The sequence below is a fragment of the Electrona antarctica genome, assembly GCF_951216825.1.
Source record: "Electrona antarctica genome assembly, chromosome: 3".
Lineage (NCBI taxonomy): Eukaryota > Metazoa > Chordata > Actinopteri > Myctophiformes > Myctophidae > Electrona > Electrona antarctica.
Window position 1 is genome coordinate 16472953 of NC_136808.1, and position 19436 is coordinate 16492388.

Below are 19436 nucleotides of genomic sequence, written 5' to 3' on the forward strand. Positions count from 1 at the left end.
AAGAGATTCACCGAAGGGGAGTGGGGATATAGATAGATAGATATTAGATATATACATGTGTTTGTGTACAGTATGTACATGTGAGTCAAATCGTATCAAATCAAGTTCCATTTATACACTCTCAGAGTTATGGGGGTCCTTGAAATTAAAACATTTGAGAACTGCTGCCGTTTTGAACAGCCGTTTTGAACAGAGATGAAAATGTGTGAAATGAGCAACGAGATCACGAGAATGCAGCTGAAATGGCTCATGCAAGTAGGACAATTAAGTAAAGCATCAAGTTCCTGATGAAGATCAAGTAGGATCGAAACATTGGACAGCAATAAACAAGTGGAGCTGAGGGCCATGTGTTGCAGACTTTTGTACTGTTATCGTTTGTCCAGTACCCGGGTGAGAGACTGGATGCAAAGTCCAAGAGGGAAGCATGCACATCTCAAAAGGATTCTAATGGTGCTGAACAAAAATACGTGTACAAAAATAACCGGTCTTCGTCAGGTATGAGAGACTGGGATGTGCCTGCATTATTGCCTTTGTTAAAGTAAGACAAGTCAATCTGGATGTTGAATGATGGATACAGGTGGCAGAGTTTTTTCATCATAGTAAAATGACAGACATAGTTCTGTATACATAGCAATATATCACACAAAGTCTCCTCTGTGGTTCCTGCTTTTTGGATTACAATTTATAATTTACAAGGATAATCCTTTTAGTATTTGACAACATTAACCTTGTTTGATTCAGACCTCTGTGTGAGTGTGTATGTCTGTCTGCGCACATTGGTTACATGTTTACCTTTTAAATCGAAATTGAACTTTATATTGCTTAAAATAACTTACAGGGATCTTGCTTGTGTTTGGATCAATAAGAGAGAAATTACAACAACCTCAGGCCAATATTATATTATGTATGATCATTTTAACGTGCAGCCAACATTGAGTACTGCTTTTCCCCAAACAAATCTATAATAATTTGTGGGACTACTAAATTGACAGTGTGTTTACTGTAGTCATACACCATTAATCAACACTTGCACAGGTCCTTCCTTGCCTGTGTGAATGTGTGCTTGTGTGTTTCCATATTCCTTCCTCCTTTAGTCGTTATTCGAAATCCAACATTTTCCTCACACTTGTTTCCTGTCACTGCTAACTCCTGCAGGGAGGGAGGGTGTTGGACGAGCATGTGTCTCCTCCGATATACATTAACTTGACACTGCCAGCGGACACACACACACGCACGCACGCACGCACGCACGCATTACATGTCAACACATAACTTGTTTTGTCAATCACGCCCCTAGGTTTGAAATTGAAACTCAGTTTGTAATGATGAATACGCAAGGGAAAGGCATACTTCAAAATGCTCTACACGCCATATTAGGGGATGATCTTCTCAACTCAGCCCATCGGCTTCACGGATTGGCCAATATTTGTGTGATGTCACAATTGCAATATAAGGGGGTATGGCGCACAGTATTCTTCAACCTGTTCATCTTACAAGTATATGAGAAAATATAACTCTAGCTAGCTAGCTTTGAAGACGTATTCAGCAATCTAAACCACATATTTTGAAGAAGAAAGGGGTCAACGGTATTACTCCACCACCTCTTGTCTGTCGATCTAAATGGCAAATACCTCTCCAGCCTCTGGCTCTACGGCCAGTGAGAGCCCAAACCCTAAGTCCAGCACCTCAACTGAGGGTAATGGAGACAATCAGGACAGTGCTTTCGAATGTAACATATGCCTGGACACTGCTAAGGATGCAGTGATCAGCCTCTGTGGACACCTTTTCTGCTGGCCTTGCATTCATCAGTGGTTGGAGACTAGACCATACAGACAGCTGTGTCCAGTGTGCAAAGCCGGCATCAGTAGAGACAAAGTTATACCTTTATATGGACGGGGAAGTAAAGGCCAGCAGGACCCAAGACACAGAACACCTCCACGACCACAAGGACAGAGGCCTGAGCCAGAAAATCGGGGAGGAATTCCAGTCTTTGGCTTTGGACACGGTGTATTCCAAATGTCATTTGGACACATTTGGACAAATGTCCCATTTATTCCTAATGGGACATATGTCAACATACATAATGGAAGACCCCCGGGGCCTGTCCCTGGGACACCTCAACACATGAAGATTGAACAGTTTCTGTCTCGCCTTACCCTGTGTGTTAGTTTGTTTGTTTTGGTATGCCTTTTATATTTAACTTGACTGCTATTCCGGTGGAGCCAGGTAGAGTGAAAGCGGTGTGAAGCTCAGACCAAATGCATTGTCTACAGTGTTAAAGGCCAATACAAACTCAGAAGCTCTCCCCGTTTGGAAAGGCTTCCTGAACTGAAGTTCGTCGAGTCAGGGAACCTGGAGGTGCACAGGGTCAGAGGAAAGGTTCTGGGACCGCCTTTCCGAAGCTTGAATAAGTCTGGGATTTCCTGAACCGCTGCTAAAGTCAGAGAGGGACATAGACACTTTGCACCCACACTCCCAGTAGGCCAAGGACGAACCTCCAACCACACCAAGCCTCCCAGTAGGCCAAGGACGAACCTCCAACCTCCCAGTAGGCCAAGGACGAACCTCCAACCACACCGAGCCTCCCAGTAGGCCAAGGACGAACCTCCAACCTCCCAGTAGGCCAAGGACGAACCTCCTGCACCCACACTCCCAGTAGGCCAAGGACGAACCTCCGACCACACCGAGCCTCCCAGTAGGCCAAGGACGAACCTCCAACCTCCCAGTAGGCCAAGGACGAACCTCCTGCACCCACACTCCCAGTAGGCCAAGGACGAACCTCCAACCACACCCACACTCCCAGTAGGCCAAGGACGAACCTCCAACCACACACTCCCAGTAGGCCAAGGACGAACCTCCAACCACACACTCCCAGTAGGCCAAGGACGAACCTCCAACCACACCGAGCCAAAATGTCTTTCACTTCCACCCTTAGGTGCCGTCAAAGATTCTACAAACATCAGTGTTGCAGAAATGTGATTTCTTTACCATTTCAGGTACAAATATTCTCGTGAGTCATGTGACAATGACCATCAAACAGGGTTTTTGGTATACTCCCTGCCGCTTGCCTGTAATTGCCTTCATACAATTTGGGGCAGGATCTATTTTTTTGTTTTGTTTTTATCGCCATGTATCATGAATGCAAGATCCAGTAACACTGAAGGCTATTTCAGTGTTACTGGCCACCACCAAACGTGAACTCAATGGCAGAGATTCACTCCTTTTTTGCATTTTCTGCTTTATTTGACCATGTGGGATTTGACCTGGGCCAGCTGCGGCAAGGACTGAGCCTCGTTATGTATATGTGCAGGTGAGCTACAGGAGCACCAGCACCTTGATTTATTATACAGTAACGTTTATTTTGATTTGACTGCCAACCTTTTTGCTTTCTTTTTTCTTTTGTTGATTTTATCTTCGTTTTCATGCACATTTGTCGATTGTTGAATTTGCGTGTTGGATTTGTTGAATTTTTGTAACGTTTTTTAATCAGCATCAAACAAGTTGGAGTCCAATAACAGTGTGGCTTCATGGACATCTTACGCCATCTGTCCACTTTGTGACGCCTGTCACCTGTGAGGCTGATCAGACAAATATTGTGCTCCGCCGTAGTTTGTTTGACAGTATGGACGACCGTTGAGACGATTCTACTCTATGGCTCCGAAACATGGACACTTTCAAAGAAACTAGAGAAACGGTTGGATGGCACTTAAACCCGCCTTCTAATGAGAGCGCAAAATCTGTCTTGGAAGAGCCACCCATCGACTAATCTAATATACGGCAACCTTCCCTGTGTTTCTTCACTAGTCCGATCCAGAAGAACACAGTTTGCCGGCCACTGCTACAGAGCTGACAATGAGGTTATATCTTCCCTTCTTCTCTGGAGTCCTGCCTCAAAGCAGACCAGAGGTAGAAAACTGTCGTTCCCTGATGTCATCGCTACGGACACATGCATCAGTAAGCAGGAACTGGGGATGGCAATGAAGGACCGGAAAGTCTGGCGTGGCATTGTGAAATCCATGATCTCGACCGCGGTCGAAAAATGATGATGATGATGTCCTCATGTCTTTATTGTACCCTGTGTCTGCTGACTGTCACTGAAGGCCTATAAGGATCCTTTGACTGTTCCGGATGTGAGGCCGGCCATTTACCCTCTTTGTGAATGTACTATATCTTTGAAATATACAAAGGTGTCCAGTAGGACCTAAGCTGGACACCACCACAGTTGGTCTGGCCTTTAATTAACACCAGAGGCACTTCAGCACCTGTTTCAATATGTCACTCTGCCACTGCCACCATCATCGGGACAAAGATGTTTCATCAAACCACGTGACTCCCATTGAAAATGCATTGCGAGCCGTGCGAGACAGGAGACACGAGGAGATGGCTGTCTCTCGGGTGTGAACGGTGCCCAGGACAACAACACCAGTGTTTGACACAAAGACCAACCGCTGGCTGAGCAACACCTTCTTCACCGCGTCCTCCAGAAGGACAGGTCATACACCTTTGCTCACAATGGAGAGCTGTACATAGTTTTGGTGTCCGGAAATTCTATGATCCACAAAGAGAAGAAAAGGTGCGTGTGCGTGTGGTGTGGTGTGGTGTGGTGTGGTGTGGTGTGTGCGTGTGCGTGTGCGTGTGCGCGTGCGTGTGCGTGTGCGTGTGTGTGTGTGTTATTTACCAGTGTAGTACATCCAGACACTTCACTTCACTTCACCTGCTCAATTTATTATATTGCAACGTTTAGGTCAAAGACTTTCCTTAAGAGGAAGACAATGCTGAGAGGGACCCACACAGGGACAGGGACGCACTTTGCTCAGTAACACTACTGGTGACTAAAACCTCATTTAATAAGAAGTAACATCCTACTATATGAATGCCTTGAATACATAATTATCACTGATGTTCATATTTAACACTGAACTCTGGCCCTGTCCGCCAGGGGGGAGCTGGGGGTACGGCTGCTCCCCGGCCCGGGACTCCAGGGTCCCGGCCTTCCAGCTGTCAGATCATCACAATCACAGTCACAGTACTTGGTCGCACTTTGCAAGTTCTGCCTCTAAGCGTGAGCAGCAGCTACAAATGTCTATCTACAGGTACGTCGTGTAAGTAGATGTAGAAATAATACTAGTGTTGACTAATTACAAATGGCTCTTATTTTGAAGAGGAAGATTTGTAGCCACGCTGCCATGCCATTTGTTATGGTGCCGGCGAACGCTATAGTCTCATCAAGTAGTAAACAAGAACCCACCTGGATTAAACACAAGCTTTTAGCCAAAGTTCATATATTTACGATATGAAAACTATGCATCCGTGACTTAAACATGGAACCTCCACGGCATTAGGCGAGTAGTTCATTGTATAAGTCTCATGCTGGCTCACGCTGTAAAATCATCAACAATAGCGGCCCAAAAAAACATTAACAGGTAGGCTACAGTACTGTTACTGTCACTGCCTGCAATGTGATGTTATTAAATTGAAGTTCACTTAGCCTGCCTGCCCTTAGATAGTGCTTCACTGCGTCGCAGTCCCGCCCCCGACTCCCGCTCCAGGCCCAGGAAATAATTCCCGTTCATTTTCCCCATAGACTTTTCAAAAAGTATTTATTTAAAGACGTTTACGCCGTGGACAAAGCCAACTCTTGTTGTGACAAATCATGACAATAAACACAATGTTTTGGGCAGATCAAATAATTAGTAAGAAGAAAAAAAGGCAGGGTACACTTTTTGTTTTGTTTTTCTTCTTACTAATTATTGAATCGGCCTTAAACATTGTGTTTATTGTCATGATTTGTCACAACAAGAGTTGGCTTTGTCCGCGACATAAACGTCTTTAAATAAATACTTTTTGAAACCTCTATGAGGAAAATTAATGGGGAATTATTTCCTGGGCCCTCGTCGTTCTGAAAGGGGGCGGGACTGCGCCGCTCTATACAGTAGTTCATTAGTTGAAGTGGGTCTGCCGTGCACTGTGGTGCTGAATGGTTTGAATTTGTGAGAGAGAACTGCAGTAGCCGAGGCTTGTAAGACCCGCAGCAGTTACGGAGGCAGTGGTGTCATGGTGTATTTTTACTGGTACCACAGCGTTTTAATGACGTTGTGCGCACACGCACGCGCGTGCATGTGCGTGCGTGTGCGCATCACGGTATGCACACAGAAAGGCTGATATTGTTAAATAGTGTGTGAGAGTTTTAGACACAGACACAAAAGTAGACTTAAAATAGTCAGACAAACATCTTTACTGCACACAAGCGAAACTAAAAAAAATTGCTTTGGACGAATGAATCTGTTCTCTGATGGAGGAGCTAGGAGGCATTCTTCTTGTGTGCAGAACACCATACAGCAGCTGTAGCCTACTGGAGCCATAGCCTATAATAGCCTACTGCTGGAAGTGCGCATGCTTGGTATAAACAGTTAAAGCTGTCCTGTTATGCAAAGTAGTAGCCATTTGATTCGGCACGGTACTTGACACGGCGTGAAAATAGATGGGGGGGCAGTAAACCTAGACCACTGAGTACTTGCAATGGAAAGTCTGGTGACGCGGTTGATTAGGTGCATCTTCCCTTGAATCTAGGGGGACGCGTTCTAGCACCGTTCCGTTCCGTCCCTGTGCGTGCACGTCAAAAGATTACTGGTGGTACTGCGTTCTACGAGAGTGACACCACTGTGCGGGGGATGTGTTTGTTTTAAAGTGATGTAACGTCAAGCTGTGATGGGTTGGCACCATAATGCATCGTGTCGTACAGTGGTGGTGGTGGGGGGGTCGGTTCGGGGGCCCCGATCGTGCGCTCTACCCCCTCCGCCACGCCAGTGACTGAACTCAATTAGTCAGTGTCATCAACAGTAACACCCTTATTTTTGTCTCACACACAATAGTACGTTGTTTCTTATATAAACTAATTAGCGCTCCTCTGTGAACATTGAAGCCTGTTGTGTATTAGGAGTCAGTTCTGCTGTTTTCACTTATGAAATGAATGTGTTGATGTTGACAAGAGTCTGAGCATGTTCACTAGGGTGACATGTTCACTAGGGTGACATGTTCACTAGGGTTATACATGCCTTTCTCTGCCGCTGTTGTACACGGTAATGAAAGAGATGGTGAACCTTCTCTTGATGTAACATCAAATCATTATTAAAGGAAAACGTTGCTGATTTTCAACCTAAATCACATTGTTTTCTGCTTGGTATATTTTATGTAATGTGAGGTTGTTGGCTGTCTGTATACGCGGATTATGCCTGTACTGTATATGGACAACAATTGGACATACTTGATGTCACAGCTGAATCGCCTCAAACTACAGAGACTTGCACAATACGCTGGCAATGTTGCTAATAGACATGCATCTTACTGATTTACTTACAGTAAAGAACATAGATGCATGTATATCCGCATTGTAGATAGACATGCATCTAAAGCTGCGTTCAGACCTGAATAATATATATTCAGGCAATTCTCGTCTTTGCATTGACTTCGTATGTAATCGCGCCGCTCTAACCATTCAAGTCTGAACGCACCTTTACTGATGTCATGAAGCTGATTTCATATTACTGATGTCATAGACTGCCTCTAATGTGAACATTCTATGCATTGTCTCAGAGATTTAGTTGGCAACTAGCGGTGACTTCTTCGGTCCTCGCGAGAGACTCCAAGGCCTTCAGCACGAGACGGAATATTTGGCCTTACATCCCAGATATTGTTGTGACAGAGATTTAGACATCCTGGTTAAGTTCTCACCGGACACCACTAACCACTAATTACAAACAACCAGCCCTAATTGAGTAGTATGATGGCGGTAGATCAATCTGTGCCGGGAATTCCTCCTTCCCTGTCTGCTCATGTGGTTGGGTCATTTGCTTATTTGACTGTGAGAGAGAGATTGCCGACCATCTTGACCAAAGTTATAGACACCATCCATCGCAACAAAAACAGGTTTTTTGAAGAGTATGGAGAGGAGAGTGTCCAGGCAGAGAAGGCGACGATTGCTCTGCTGTCTAAGCTACGGAATGAAATGCAAACGGACAAGGCAGTCCTGGCCTTGTCGGATGGTCTGAAAGATACAGACTCGTGGAACCTTTACTTGCAGAGACAGCATACTTCACAACACGGACCAGACTCTGTCAGCTGGTTTAAGTCACCATGGCTCTACGTGGAGTGCTATATGTACCGCAGAATACGGGAGGCCCTTTGGCTCAATCCCCCCATCAGTGACTTTGATGTGTTCAGTGAGGCAAAGACTAAGAGTTTCTTTGATTCTCAGCAGGCAATAATTACCCTGTGTACATATCTGCAAGGCCTCTACAATAACATGGAAGTACACTCAGAGACACAGCTGATGGAGCAGTTCTATAAGCTGTTACATGTGTCTCTGTGGGGAAACAAGTGTGACCTGTCTATCTCTGCTGGGCAAGAGAACTCTCAGAAGGCCAGTCCCATTGATTCCCTTCCTTACCTCCAACCCTTCATCCTGGTGGATGACTCCAACAAGGTATGGTTGGCACTTGTTTCTGCCAAGAAGCCAGGAGAGTCCGGTACATCTACCCCAGGCAGAGTGGACATAGTCCTAGACAACGCAGGGTTCGAGCTGGTCACTGATCTGGTCCTAGCTGACTTCCTGCTCTATGCCGGTCTCGCCCGCGAGGTCCACTTTCATGGCAAATCCATCCCCTGGTTTGTCTCAGATGTCACCGCCAACGATTTCCAGTGGACCATCCGGCGGACCTTGGCAGCCAATAACAACTGGATGTCCAAAAGCGGTGTCCAGTGGCAGAGCTACATACAGGAGGGTGTCTGGACCTATCATGACCATCCGTTCTGGACGCAGCCCCACAAGTACTGCGACATGGCGGCCGACGCGCCTGACCTGTATGCCACACTGCAGAGGGCAGACCTGGTACTTTTCAAAGGAGACCTCAACTACAGGAAACTGACGGGGGATCATGACTGGGACCACGCGGTGGCCTTTGAGACGGCGCTACAGGGTTTCGGGCCTGCCCCACTGTGCAGCCTGAGGACTCTGAAGGCCAACACACAGGTTGGTCTGCAGCCAGGTCAAGCGGAGAAGCTGAGCTCCAAAGATCCAGACTGGATGACCAGTGGAAAGTATGGAGTGATTCAGTTCTACAGCCCACACACAGAATAATACTGGTCATGGGAAGTAATTGGAGAATAAGGCATTGAACAATAAAGTATAACTGAGCACTAACTGAGCAGCTGTAAGCCACATGATGCAATGATTACAGAGATAATGTTCTTGCTTTGTCAGGCCTCAAATATTAACATGTTAAGGCATGGTGCCAAACAGATTCACTAATGAGTTTGCCATCATACTGTACATCTCACTTACAATCTCAGGACTTTGAGACCGGCAGGACCTCAATATTGGTAACAATGTGTTGAATCCTTTGCTTGTAGCACTTCGGAATTGACAGGTTCCTGGTTTCCTCTTCCATCAGTGTGTGAATGTGAGTGTGAATGGGTTAATGGCTAATCTAATGCACATTGTAAAGTGCTTTGGATCTTCATTTGCTGCTTGCAGCTATCATTTGGTATACCCTCCACTTGTTGGTCCCAGCGGAGGTTTTGGGAAGATTGCCACTGCAATTTACAAGTTAAACTGATCAATTTGTGGGCAGGAACAGGTCATAATTTGTTGGCAGGAACAGGTCATAATTGAGGACATGCGCTGAAAGATCACCGCTTATGGTTGTGAATTCCCCATGTTAGAAAAGAATCACACCCGTGTGAACTGAGTGGTGCAACAGGAAGACACAGCATCCGATGTCGGTGATGTCAGTGATGTCACATACTAACCATAGCAACCATGCTCACCCGTACAGGCACAAACACACACGGGTACTAACAAAGCCAGTTGTTGGAGTGGTTTGCACCACTCAAAAAAAGTAAAAATGAAACAAAAGAATCACACTTGTGTGAAGTGAGGGGCGCTCTTATCATCATCCATCATCTCATTTTGGCCAATCACAATATGCGTCCTCACTTTTGTCTTCAATGTTTGTGTTTACACAATGTTTGTTTTTACACAATGTTTGTGTTTACACTAACACTCAATGCTGGAAAACACCAAGCTAAGTACGTACAGTAGGCCTATGTCCAAAATAGTTACTTCAGAAAATGGTGTTCCAATGGATCCAAAATAGTTATTTAGTCCAAAGCTCATTGATTCATTATTTATAAACCCCACAGACACACTTAAAGGGATAGTTCAGATTTTTTTAACTTAAGTTGTATGAAATACTTGCCATTAATATAGTGGTTGCAACTGTATTAATTGATTGCCCGAGTCCTGTGGTGGGAGTTCTGCTCTGGTTTTGGTGAAATATCAAGTAGTTCCGGTCATTTTGTGGGGGGCACTGGGGGCCACACAGTAAAAGTAAATTAATCCACAAAACTAACGTCATTTGTATTGTTGACCTATTTCTAAAGTATTAGTGCAACTTCCGTTCTTTTTTTACCCCTATATCACACAGAACTATGTTTTTTGTGTCCATATCACTACGCCCAAAAAATAGTTCCATGTGATAGAGGGGTCAAAGTTGAACGAAAGTCATGCTAATATTTTAGAAATAGGTCAACAATACAAATTACGTTCGTTTTGTGGATTCATTTACTTTTACTGCGTGGCCCCAGTGCCCCCCACAAAATGACCGGAACTACTTAATATTGACCAAAACCAGAGCAGAACTCCCACCATGGGACTCGGGCAATCAATTAATACAGTTGCAACCACTATATTAATGGCAAGTATTTCATACAATTTAAGTTAAAAAAATCTGAACTATCCCTTTAACTAGTTTTACTTAAATAGTTTTTCAAAAATTGCAGCTCTAGTGGTACTACTAGATCAGTTATTTTGTGTGACACTGTAGCATGACAAAGTGGAGCTTTAATTTACAAAAACAAACAACGATATCTAACTGCAATGATATCCTTCAGCATTATGGAAATCTGCATGTGGTACTAATGTTATGCTAAGTTGACATGGAGGCTTGTGAAGGAATGAATCACACTCTGATCGAAATAGCCATGTCTTCATGTCTATAAATGGCTGCGTAAAAGATCAACCTGCTGTCACCATGGAACAGTCTCTATGCCCAGCAGGTGCAGCGCCTTCTTCTCGAACTAATCGATTTGAATCCTCAGGAAAATAGCTTCTGATACAGTGTGAAATGCAGATTTGGCTCGCCTTATGTGACCTCATCGGTCACATCAACTGATACTGTGTGATGCATATGAATTCCACGCCAAACCAACAACCTAGAACCTTCTCTGTCAGTGGTGGAAGTATTCAACCCCAGAACTTGACTCCACGCAAACTCCTGGTCAAATATTACTCAACTGCGAAGTGAAAGTTGCTCCATCAAATTTGGACTTGAGTTAAAATACTGGTGTTCTTGCTTTTCAAAATGTTGTATTGAAAAAAAAAAAAAAAAAAAGAGCTTATAGTTCTCGTACTTTCTGGTACAGTTTCTCTATACTGGAAATAGGGCTTAATGTGGTTAATTCATAATGTAGGCGAGTCAAAAGTACAATATTTGTATTTTAAATGTGAAAAATCACACCCGTGTGAAGTGAGGGGATGCCAATATATTAAAGTCTAACTCATGTTCATTAGGTGATGTAATGGTGATGTAAAACAAACTGTGCCAACACAAACATTAAATTCTCTTTATTGTTAATGGCATTTGATGTTTGTGTTAGGGACAAGATGATGTAAATGTTCCCTTCATTGTCAATGGCATTTTTAAAACAAACATTGAACTAAAAACAAACATTAAATCTGTATATACTGTAAGAGGGGCTCAAAAATACGAATACACGGTACAAATACTCAAGTACAGTGCAGATACTCATACTCAAAACATATAGTACAAAAAGTATAGTACTCAAAGTAAATGTACTTTGTTATTGTCCACCACTGGTTATGTGACTGAAACATTCTACACTTATGAACACTAATCTGATTCCTCGTAGCCTGGGAAGCATTCCTTTTCGGGTTTATGACCTGGTCGGGAACGGATAATATCCCAATCACGTTTTTTTGCTCCCGATCCGATTCCGATCATTTGATTTAGAGTATGTGTCGATACCGATTCTTCCCGATCCTATATTTATATTTTTATAAAGCACTTATGCCATATCATATCCAAAATCACAGAACTATCCAGTCAAATATCATGATACGGGTATAATATTGATATTAGGGATGTCCCGATCAAATTTTTTTGCTCCCGATCCGATCATTTGAAAATGACATGATCGGCCCTGATTTCCGATCACGTGATCAGATCGGGACAACCCTAGTTTGTAGACATCAGCCCCGGACAACAACCAGAATAAGAACTACCCAAAATAATTCCCTGCGATCATAATTTTAAGGCCTACCCAAAAAATCCTTGTGTTAGCGTAGTTTCGTTGATTTTTGAGGGGCGCTAGCCCCCTAGCTTTGTGTGTCTGTGTGTACCCCATATAGCGATGATTTGATTGGCTGAGCACCCCATAGCGATGATTTGATTGGATGAGGGCTTAAAAAGTGAGGATAAAAAGTGAGGACAGAAAAGTGAGGATGCCAAATGTGATTGGCCGGAATGTGATGATATGATGATGTACAGTATGATGCTAAGAGCGCCCCTCACTTCACACAAGTGTGATTTTTAAAATAAATATACATGTGAGTGTACTTTCCAGAGACTATATTTAGCGTCTGTTTTGTACCAATTTTGGGGTAGGCCTGTGATTTGATCACAGGGAATCTTTTGGGTAGTTCTTATTCCGGTTGTGGTTCCGCCCTGATGACTACAAACCAGTGACTACAACATGACATAAGATATCATCCGCTCCCGACTGGATCACACAGCGATTTAGTAACACAGACGCGAGGTTAGACTCCTCGAGAAAGTAGGCTGTGAAATAACATGAAATCCCAGTCCAGATGAACTCACCGATCGGATACACTGATATTTGCCGTAGGCCCGGGGATGACTATGAAGTGAACACCAAATACCCACAAGGTACATTTTCTCTCATAAAGAGACACGCACGCACGCACGCACGCACGCACGCACGCACGCACGCACGCACACACTCGCACACACACACACAAAAGGAGAAGAAAAGGAAATAATACAAAGGAGGGAAGATAAGAGGTGCTTGTAAATGCTTTATGGCTCTGATGCCTGTCTCTTCTTGTCTCTTCTATTCACCTTTAATGCCTAAATGATGATGCGTCGTATGACGGTGGCTTGCACTGAAAATAGCATATTTTCAATACACCGCTTCGCATCCGCGTTGTATTTGCGGTATTTTTAATGCACGACACCATCGTACCACAACGTATAAATCAGGGGTAGCATCTTCTACAACCCCAGGCCACCATGTGTGGCTGAAATGTAATTGAGAACACAGTCTGCTCTTTTAGCACAGCAAGATTTAAAGTTGCATTGTGCAATATTTTGTCACAAGACCCGAAAAATGTTTGTGATGGAACCAATATGAATCCACAGCAGCTGTTCAGGTTTTATTTGATTACTTTTTTTACCTCCATTCCAAATGTGGTTAAAGTCCAGCCTGAGATAACAGATAACCGGTTGTCTGTGGGCTGCATATTGGCCTGAACTGGCTGTTTTTCACACATAATTACCCTTGTTTATCATCAGTAGCCATATTCCGTATAGGACTTCAAAAATATATTAAAAACATGTTACGTATTCTGTCTTTTATAAAGAAACACATGGCAGGAGCATGACATGATTGTGTAATATGGACCGGCACAAACCGGTCAGAGAAGAGTGGAGGAATAGATTGGATGTCTTCTTCACCTGTAGTGCTGCTCATGCAATTGCCGTGCAGTGTAACCACCACATCACTCAAATGCACTAGCAGGGACCAGATTGTATTTATTTTTATTTAGAGGAGGCGATTATTTGTATCCCTTTTTCTCCCCACTTTAGTCATTATGCCAATGAATTCCTCCCACTGCTTACAGTAGCACTGCTGTTGTTACCCTGCTGGCTCAACTGCCGGTGAGGAGCCTCCACTGGTAGGACCTACTGTATATAGACGAGCCTTCGTCCTACCTCCCACTCAACACTCCCTGCTGACAGGCACCGCCCCAGCCTGTAGGAGGGATGTGAAGTGACAAAATGTCACCCGGCTTGCCTCTGCCGAACACAGGCCAATTGTGTTTGTATAGACCAGTGGTTTGGTAACCAAATGAACCCTTATAAATCTTTATAGATCTTTAACTCTTGAGAGTGTAAAATGAAACCAAATGGAACATAGTATGCTCTCAAGCGTTAAATTATTGTTAAACATCAGCATCACTTTCACTAACATGGATCACACCACCAAATGAGGACGTTTAACAGATTTTATTAACGAAAGATGCATGAAACGATGAAGGAAACGAATAATGAACAGAACGAAGATGACCCACGTCCAGCTGGACGTTGGGTAATTTAAGCCGAGGTGGGGAGGCTTCGGGGATCCGCCGTGCTCCCGGGCACAACAAACCCCCCTTAGGGACCTGTTAAAGGAGATGTTAGAGGCAGTAGGATGAGAATTAGGGTGGGGGGAGGGATGACGAAGGCGAGAACAGAGGGAGAACCGTGGGTTGGATGGGCTTTTATATACAGGTGGAGGTGACCCGATTGGAGGTGGCTTGATAGGAGGTGGAGGTAGCTGCGTTGGAGGTGTGGTCCTGCTCCTGAACTTCAGCTATGAGCTCCATTCATTTACCAGCTCAGTGCCTTGTGGTTAGAGTGTCCGCCCTGAGCCTGGGAGGTCGGGGTTCAATCCCCGGCTGGGTCATACCAAAGACTCTAAAAATGGGACCCAATGCCTCCCTGCTTGACACTCAGCATCAAGGGTTGGATTGGGGGTAAGCTTAAGTCCCTGCGACATACTAGCGTCATGTCCAGGGGGTGTACTTGTACATCAAGCTGCCTCACGCTACAGAAACAGGAGATAGGCTCCTGCCCTATGGGCCTCATGGCTCGGCAAGGCTACTACAGAATTATAGAGAATGTATAAAGAATTGTTATTTTTATCAACGCCTGTTATCTCTGCTATACCACATCAATACAGCATGGAATTGTGGACAAAATCTTATCCAACGGCAATAATATTATAATAATATTCAAAGTTTTGGGACTGAGAGGCTAAATCTAATCAAATGCTGGTCCGTGGCTCAAACGCCTAATATGGACCTTGCCATGAAAAGGGTTGAAAACCACTGGTATGCTTGACAGCGATGTATGCACAGCGATCTGATGGACTGATTATTAACTTTCCAGATGGTTTTGGTCATGTTACCGTATTAGAGGCGAAAATGTTTAACGCATAAAAACTACAGATTTTCAAACTCACAACGCATGGCAATTTTCACGATGTGTTGTGTGGATAGGGCTTAAGTGATGAAAGCCAAGTCACGGTGGCAAATCCCACTGCTGTAATCAGGTTTACACAAAACCACCGGATGCCAGCTGCCTCCGCTCAGTGTAGTCGTTGCTACATGCATTGACTCTGTTGTTCGTCTATGCTGCATAGAAAGTGTGACGCGTTCGCGTACACATCTGAAATGCATCAGCCCTCCTTGAAGTGTCACACGTGTGTATTTAATTTAGTCTGCGACTGGTGACAACCAGAATAAGATAAATACTGTGAGTGTGAGATGAGGCATTGAGGACTCATCTCACTGTTGGAGAAAGATCTATCATCTGCTCTACATGTGTGTGTGTGTCACTGTGTGTGTGTGTGTGTGTGTGTGTGTGTGTGTGTGTGTGTGTGTGTGTGTGTGTGTGTGTGTGTGTCACAGTGTGTGTGTGTCACAGTGTGTGTGTGTGTGTGTGTGTGTGTGTGTGTCACAGTGTGTGTGAGTGTGTGTGTGTGTGTGTGTGTGTGTGTGTGTGTGTGTGTGTGTGTGTGTGTGTGTGTGTGTGTGTGTGTGTGTGTGTGTGTGTGTGTGTGTGTGTGTGTGCGTGTGCGTGTGTGTGAGAGATAGAAATTAGAGAGGAGTAATAAAATGTGATGCATGGTTCTAATCATTCGCTGATGTCTTTGCCAGTGATAATTGCCTTGAAGGCGTTGCTCAACCACTTCCCCGCCTATGACAATGTGGGTTTTTTCTTAGTAGTTCTTCTTGTAATGACTTTGGCCGAGGCTGCTGTGAATAGACTGCAGCATTCTCACCACACCGACAATCAGAGCGAGGCCCCCAGTGGTGGGACCGTCCCGTCCAAGTCCTGAGTGCTAATTTTACTCTCTGGGAGTCTAGAATTAAACACTTAAGTCTGATTTATACTTAATCATACAACAGTGTCAAACTAACAATCAAGGCACTGGGGAAATGGGGATGGCAGACACAGAGGCTGTGACAAACCGTATTGCATGGCAAAATATTGAATGTACAATCGAATGTTGGGTGCTGGTAGATCCACGTTATTCACCCCTGTCAGGTGAAAAGAAGCAGCTTGGACTCCTCATGCACAGAAGGAAGCATGAGGGATCCAAAAATAGATCGGCTATTTTCCAAATTATAAAGTTGGAGTGGTTAAATTGTTCCTCATTTGGCTGGGACCAAAGACTCCTGGGGAACCCCAGAGTCCGGACCATCTTTTGATTAAAGGGCAGATATTGAAATGCGAGTGAGCTAGAATTAACATAACGTAATAACATACAGTCTAAACATACAGTCTAACATACAGTTAAAGACAATATAATATACTGTACCATAGCATGAATTAGATTTGGAGCAATTTTATGAGGGAGTTATTCTGGAAGTTCTCTCTCTCTCTCTCTCTCTCTCTCTCTCTCTCTCTCTCTCTCTCTCTCTCTCTCTCTCTCTCTCTCTCTCTCTCTCTCTCTCTCTCTCTCTCGCAAGGGGGTGGGAGCAATACGCTATGCTTCTTCTCACTCCTTTTGAATTTGCTTTTTCTTTTTTAATTATTTTGTACTGCTTGTTATTCTGACGTTTCTGTTTATATTGTTTGTTTTTTTTAATTGCTTTATTCAAATAAACATTTCAATCAATCAATCTCTCTCACTCTCTCTCTCTCTCTCTCTCTCTCTCTCTCTGTTTTGAATTTAGAATTTTAATTTGATATGGTCCTTGTATCAAAAGGTTACAGCCTAATCAACCACTTTCTGTCTGTCTTCTGAAGGTTTTTCAGCTGCAATGATGAAAGACCTGTTCTAGTGCTGTCGAGGGAATTTTCAGTGAAGGCCTTTTATTTTTATTTTTACCGGTTTTTGCCACACATCACAAATATCTTTTTCCAAACGCACTATATCTATACCACAATGTACCTTACTGTAGGAAAAGATTCACTGTGCCTTCATTGACATTTTCTGTGGCAAGAGGAACACTCAGTTGTGGAGCCTTTGCCACCAAACGAACCTCACACAGTAACTGTGGAAAGCCTGTTTTTGAGGGGCGCTAGCCCCTCCTATATACAGCTATAGTGTAGGACATAACCATTTAATGCCATTGACAGTGAATGGAGAATTTTCGTCATATGTGTCTGAGCAAATCGGCTGGGTATGTCGGTGGCCGGCCAATAAGGGACCACCATTCTTGATGATGTACGATGATTGATGATTAGAGCGCCCCTCACTTCACACGGGTGTGATTTATTGATTTAATGCCTATTCATTTATATCTGGTCACAGACTGTATCCACTCTATACCAGATCAGCATCTAGTCCCATCTTTGCCGGTTGCTTTCTTAGTTTCATCATCAAATATAAACTAAACTTGTTTAAAAAATGGCAGATCAGAGAAAAAAAGAAAAATTGTCCCTGGTGGTTGGGATTGTTACATGAAGGCAGCAAATCATGACAGATCGTTTTTCTACACATTTTCAGAAATACCCAGAAATAGAAATTAAGATCTTATGCTCAAATGTAATTCTTTTGGGGGTACTACTATGTACTGTACGTCAGAGAACCCCTCAGAGAACAAAGACCAAAAAGTATTAGTTAAGTAATAGTTGATGGTTCACTGAGAGTTCGCACAGTTAGTTTTTCAGCAGCATATGGTGCCGTGCTTACACACACACACACACACACACACACACACACACACACACACACACACACACACACACACACACACACACACACACACACACACACACACACACACACACACACACACACACACACACACACACACACGGGGGCGAAGAGGCCCATTAGCCTTCCAGGTGACTGGCCCATCTGGGCTACATGGGCTTCAGGGACGTCGCCTGAGCCAACAGATCTCTGAATGAACACAATGATGAACAAATACTCAGTATTCAAATTATCTATTATACATTTGAAAAGGTGTGCCCAAAAGGTGTGCCCAAGGAAGGGACCCAAAGTCACCAGCTACTACGTCACTGACACGCTGGGTGCCGAAGCCGAAGCAGGAGCAACACACACTGCAACAACACACTAACACGTCACAGACTTACCCTCCGCGTCGTTCGGCCGCTATCTCCTCATGTATCTCCTTTTGCCTCGCCTCGCGATGCCGCGACAATGGCACTACACTACACAGGGCTCGACAGTGCGACTACGTACTCGCATTTGCGACTTACAATATCACCGTGCGTGTTGTAACATTCACTTTGTAGCACCGCTGCGACTACACAATCCGAACTTCTTCACAGCTACAAGTTGCGCCGTTTACATCCACAACAATGTGTCACTCTCTCGGTTCTGCACCGCTGCTGGAGAAGTATAGCACTGTCGAAGGCAGCGCAAACTAATCCCCCCCCCCCCCCCCCCCCCCCCCCCCCCCCCCCCCCCCCCCCCCCCCCCCCCACACACACACACACACCACAGAGAGGGAGGAGAGAGAAGAGAGCGAGAGAGAGACAGAGCCCACACGTCTTCACGTAGGAAGACAGATAGACACAGACAGAGCTTTCCAGTCCTTACCTTTTCTCTCACATTGTTTTCTTAGCTTTGTGACTGACCAATGACAAGCAGATTGTATTGTCTGCAAAGGAACTATGTGGCTGTCACAAATAAAAGTTCTGTCCTGCAAGCCCATGTCATGTCAACACAGACAAGGCAGCTGTGCGCGCGGTGACTCCTGCAAATTACACTGACCCAATATTATTTTGTACAACCTAGCAAAGCATAACATATGATGGTTTGGAGAATAGGCTGGTCTCTCTTTTTACAAGACATAAGCCATTGCATACAGGTTCTCAACCTTTTTAATTTCAAGGACCCCCATAACTCTGACAGTAAAACCAAATGGACCCATAAGAGTCCCATTTGATTCCATTTGTACAGTATCAGAGTTAAAAGTTATAAAACAGTCCATTTGGTTCCATTTGTACACTCTCAGAGTTACACACCTGTAGGGTCCACTTGGTTCCATTTGTACACTCTCAGAGTTACACACCTATAATGGGTCCATTTGGAAC

The 19436-nt window shown here is 44.2% G+C and overlaps 3 protein-coding genes across 3 annotated transcripts in view; all 3 read left to right on the forward strand.

The window, feature by feature from the left end:
- fam189a1 (family with sequence similarity 189 member A1) overlaps positions 1-19436 on the forward strand; it is a gene marked incomplete at both ends in the record, with an annotated part of 144705 nt that overhangs the window by 26470 nt on the left and 98799 nt on the right. The window lies entirely within an intron of this gene.
- LOC306920564 (E3 ubiquitin-protein ligase RNF185-like) lies at positions 1621-2427 on the forward strand (the record flags this gene model as incomplete). The annotated part of the gene is made up of 2 exons (XM_079497377.1): positions 1621-2159; positions 2274-2427. 2 exons carry the CDS (start codon positions 1621-1623, stop codon positions 2425-2427), a joined length of 693 nt encoding a protein of 230 aa, XP_079353503.1.
- Positions 7781-9136, forward strand: LOC306919942 (damage-control phosphatase ARMT1-like; the record flags this gene model as incomplete). Its single annotated transcript, XM_079496513.1, has 1 exon — positions 7781-9136. The coding sequence occupies one exon, from the start codon at positions 7781-7783 to the stop codon at positions 9134-9136; it is 1356 nt and encodes a 451-aa protein (XP_079352639.1).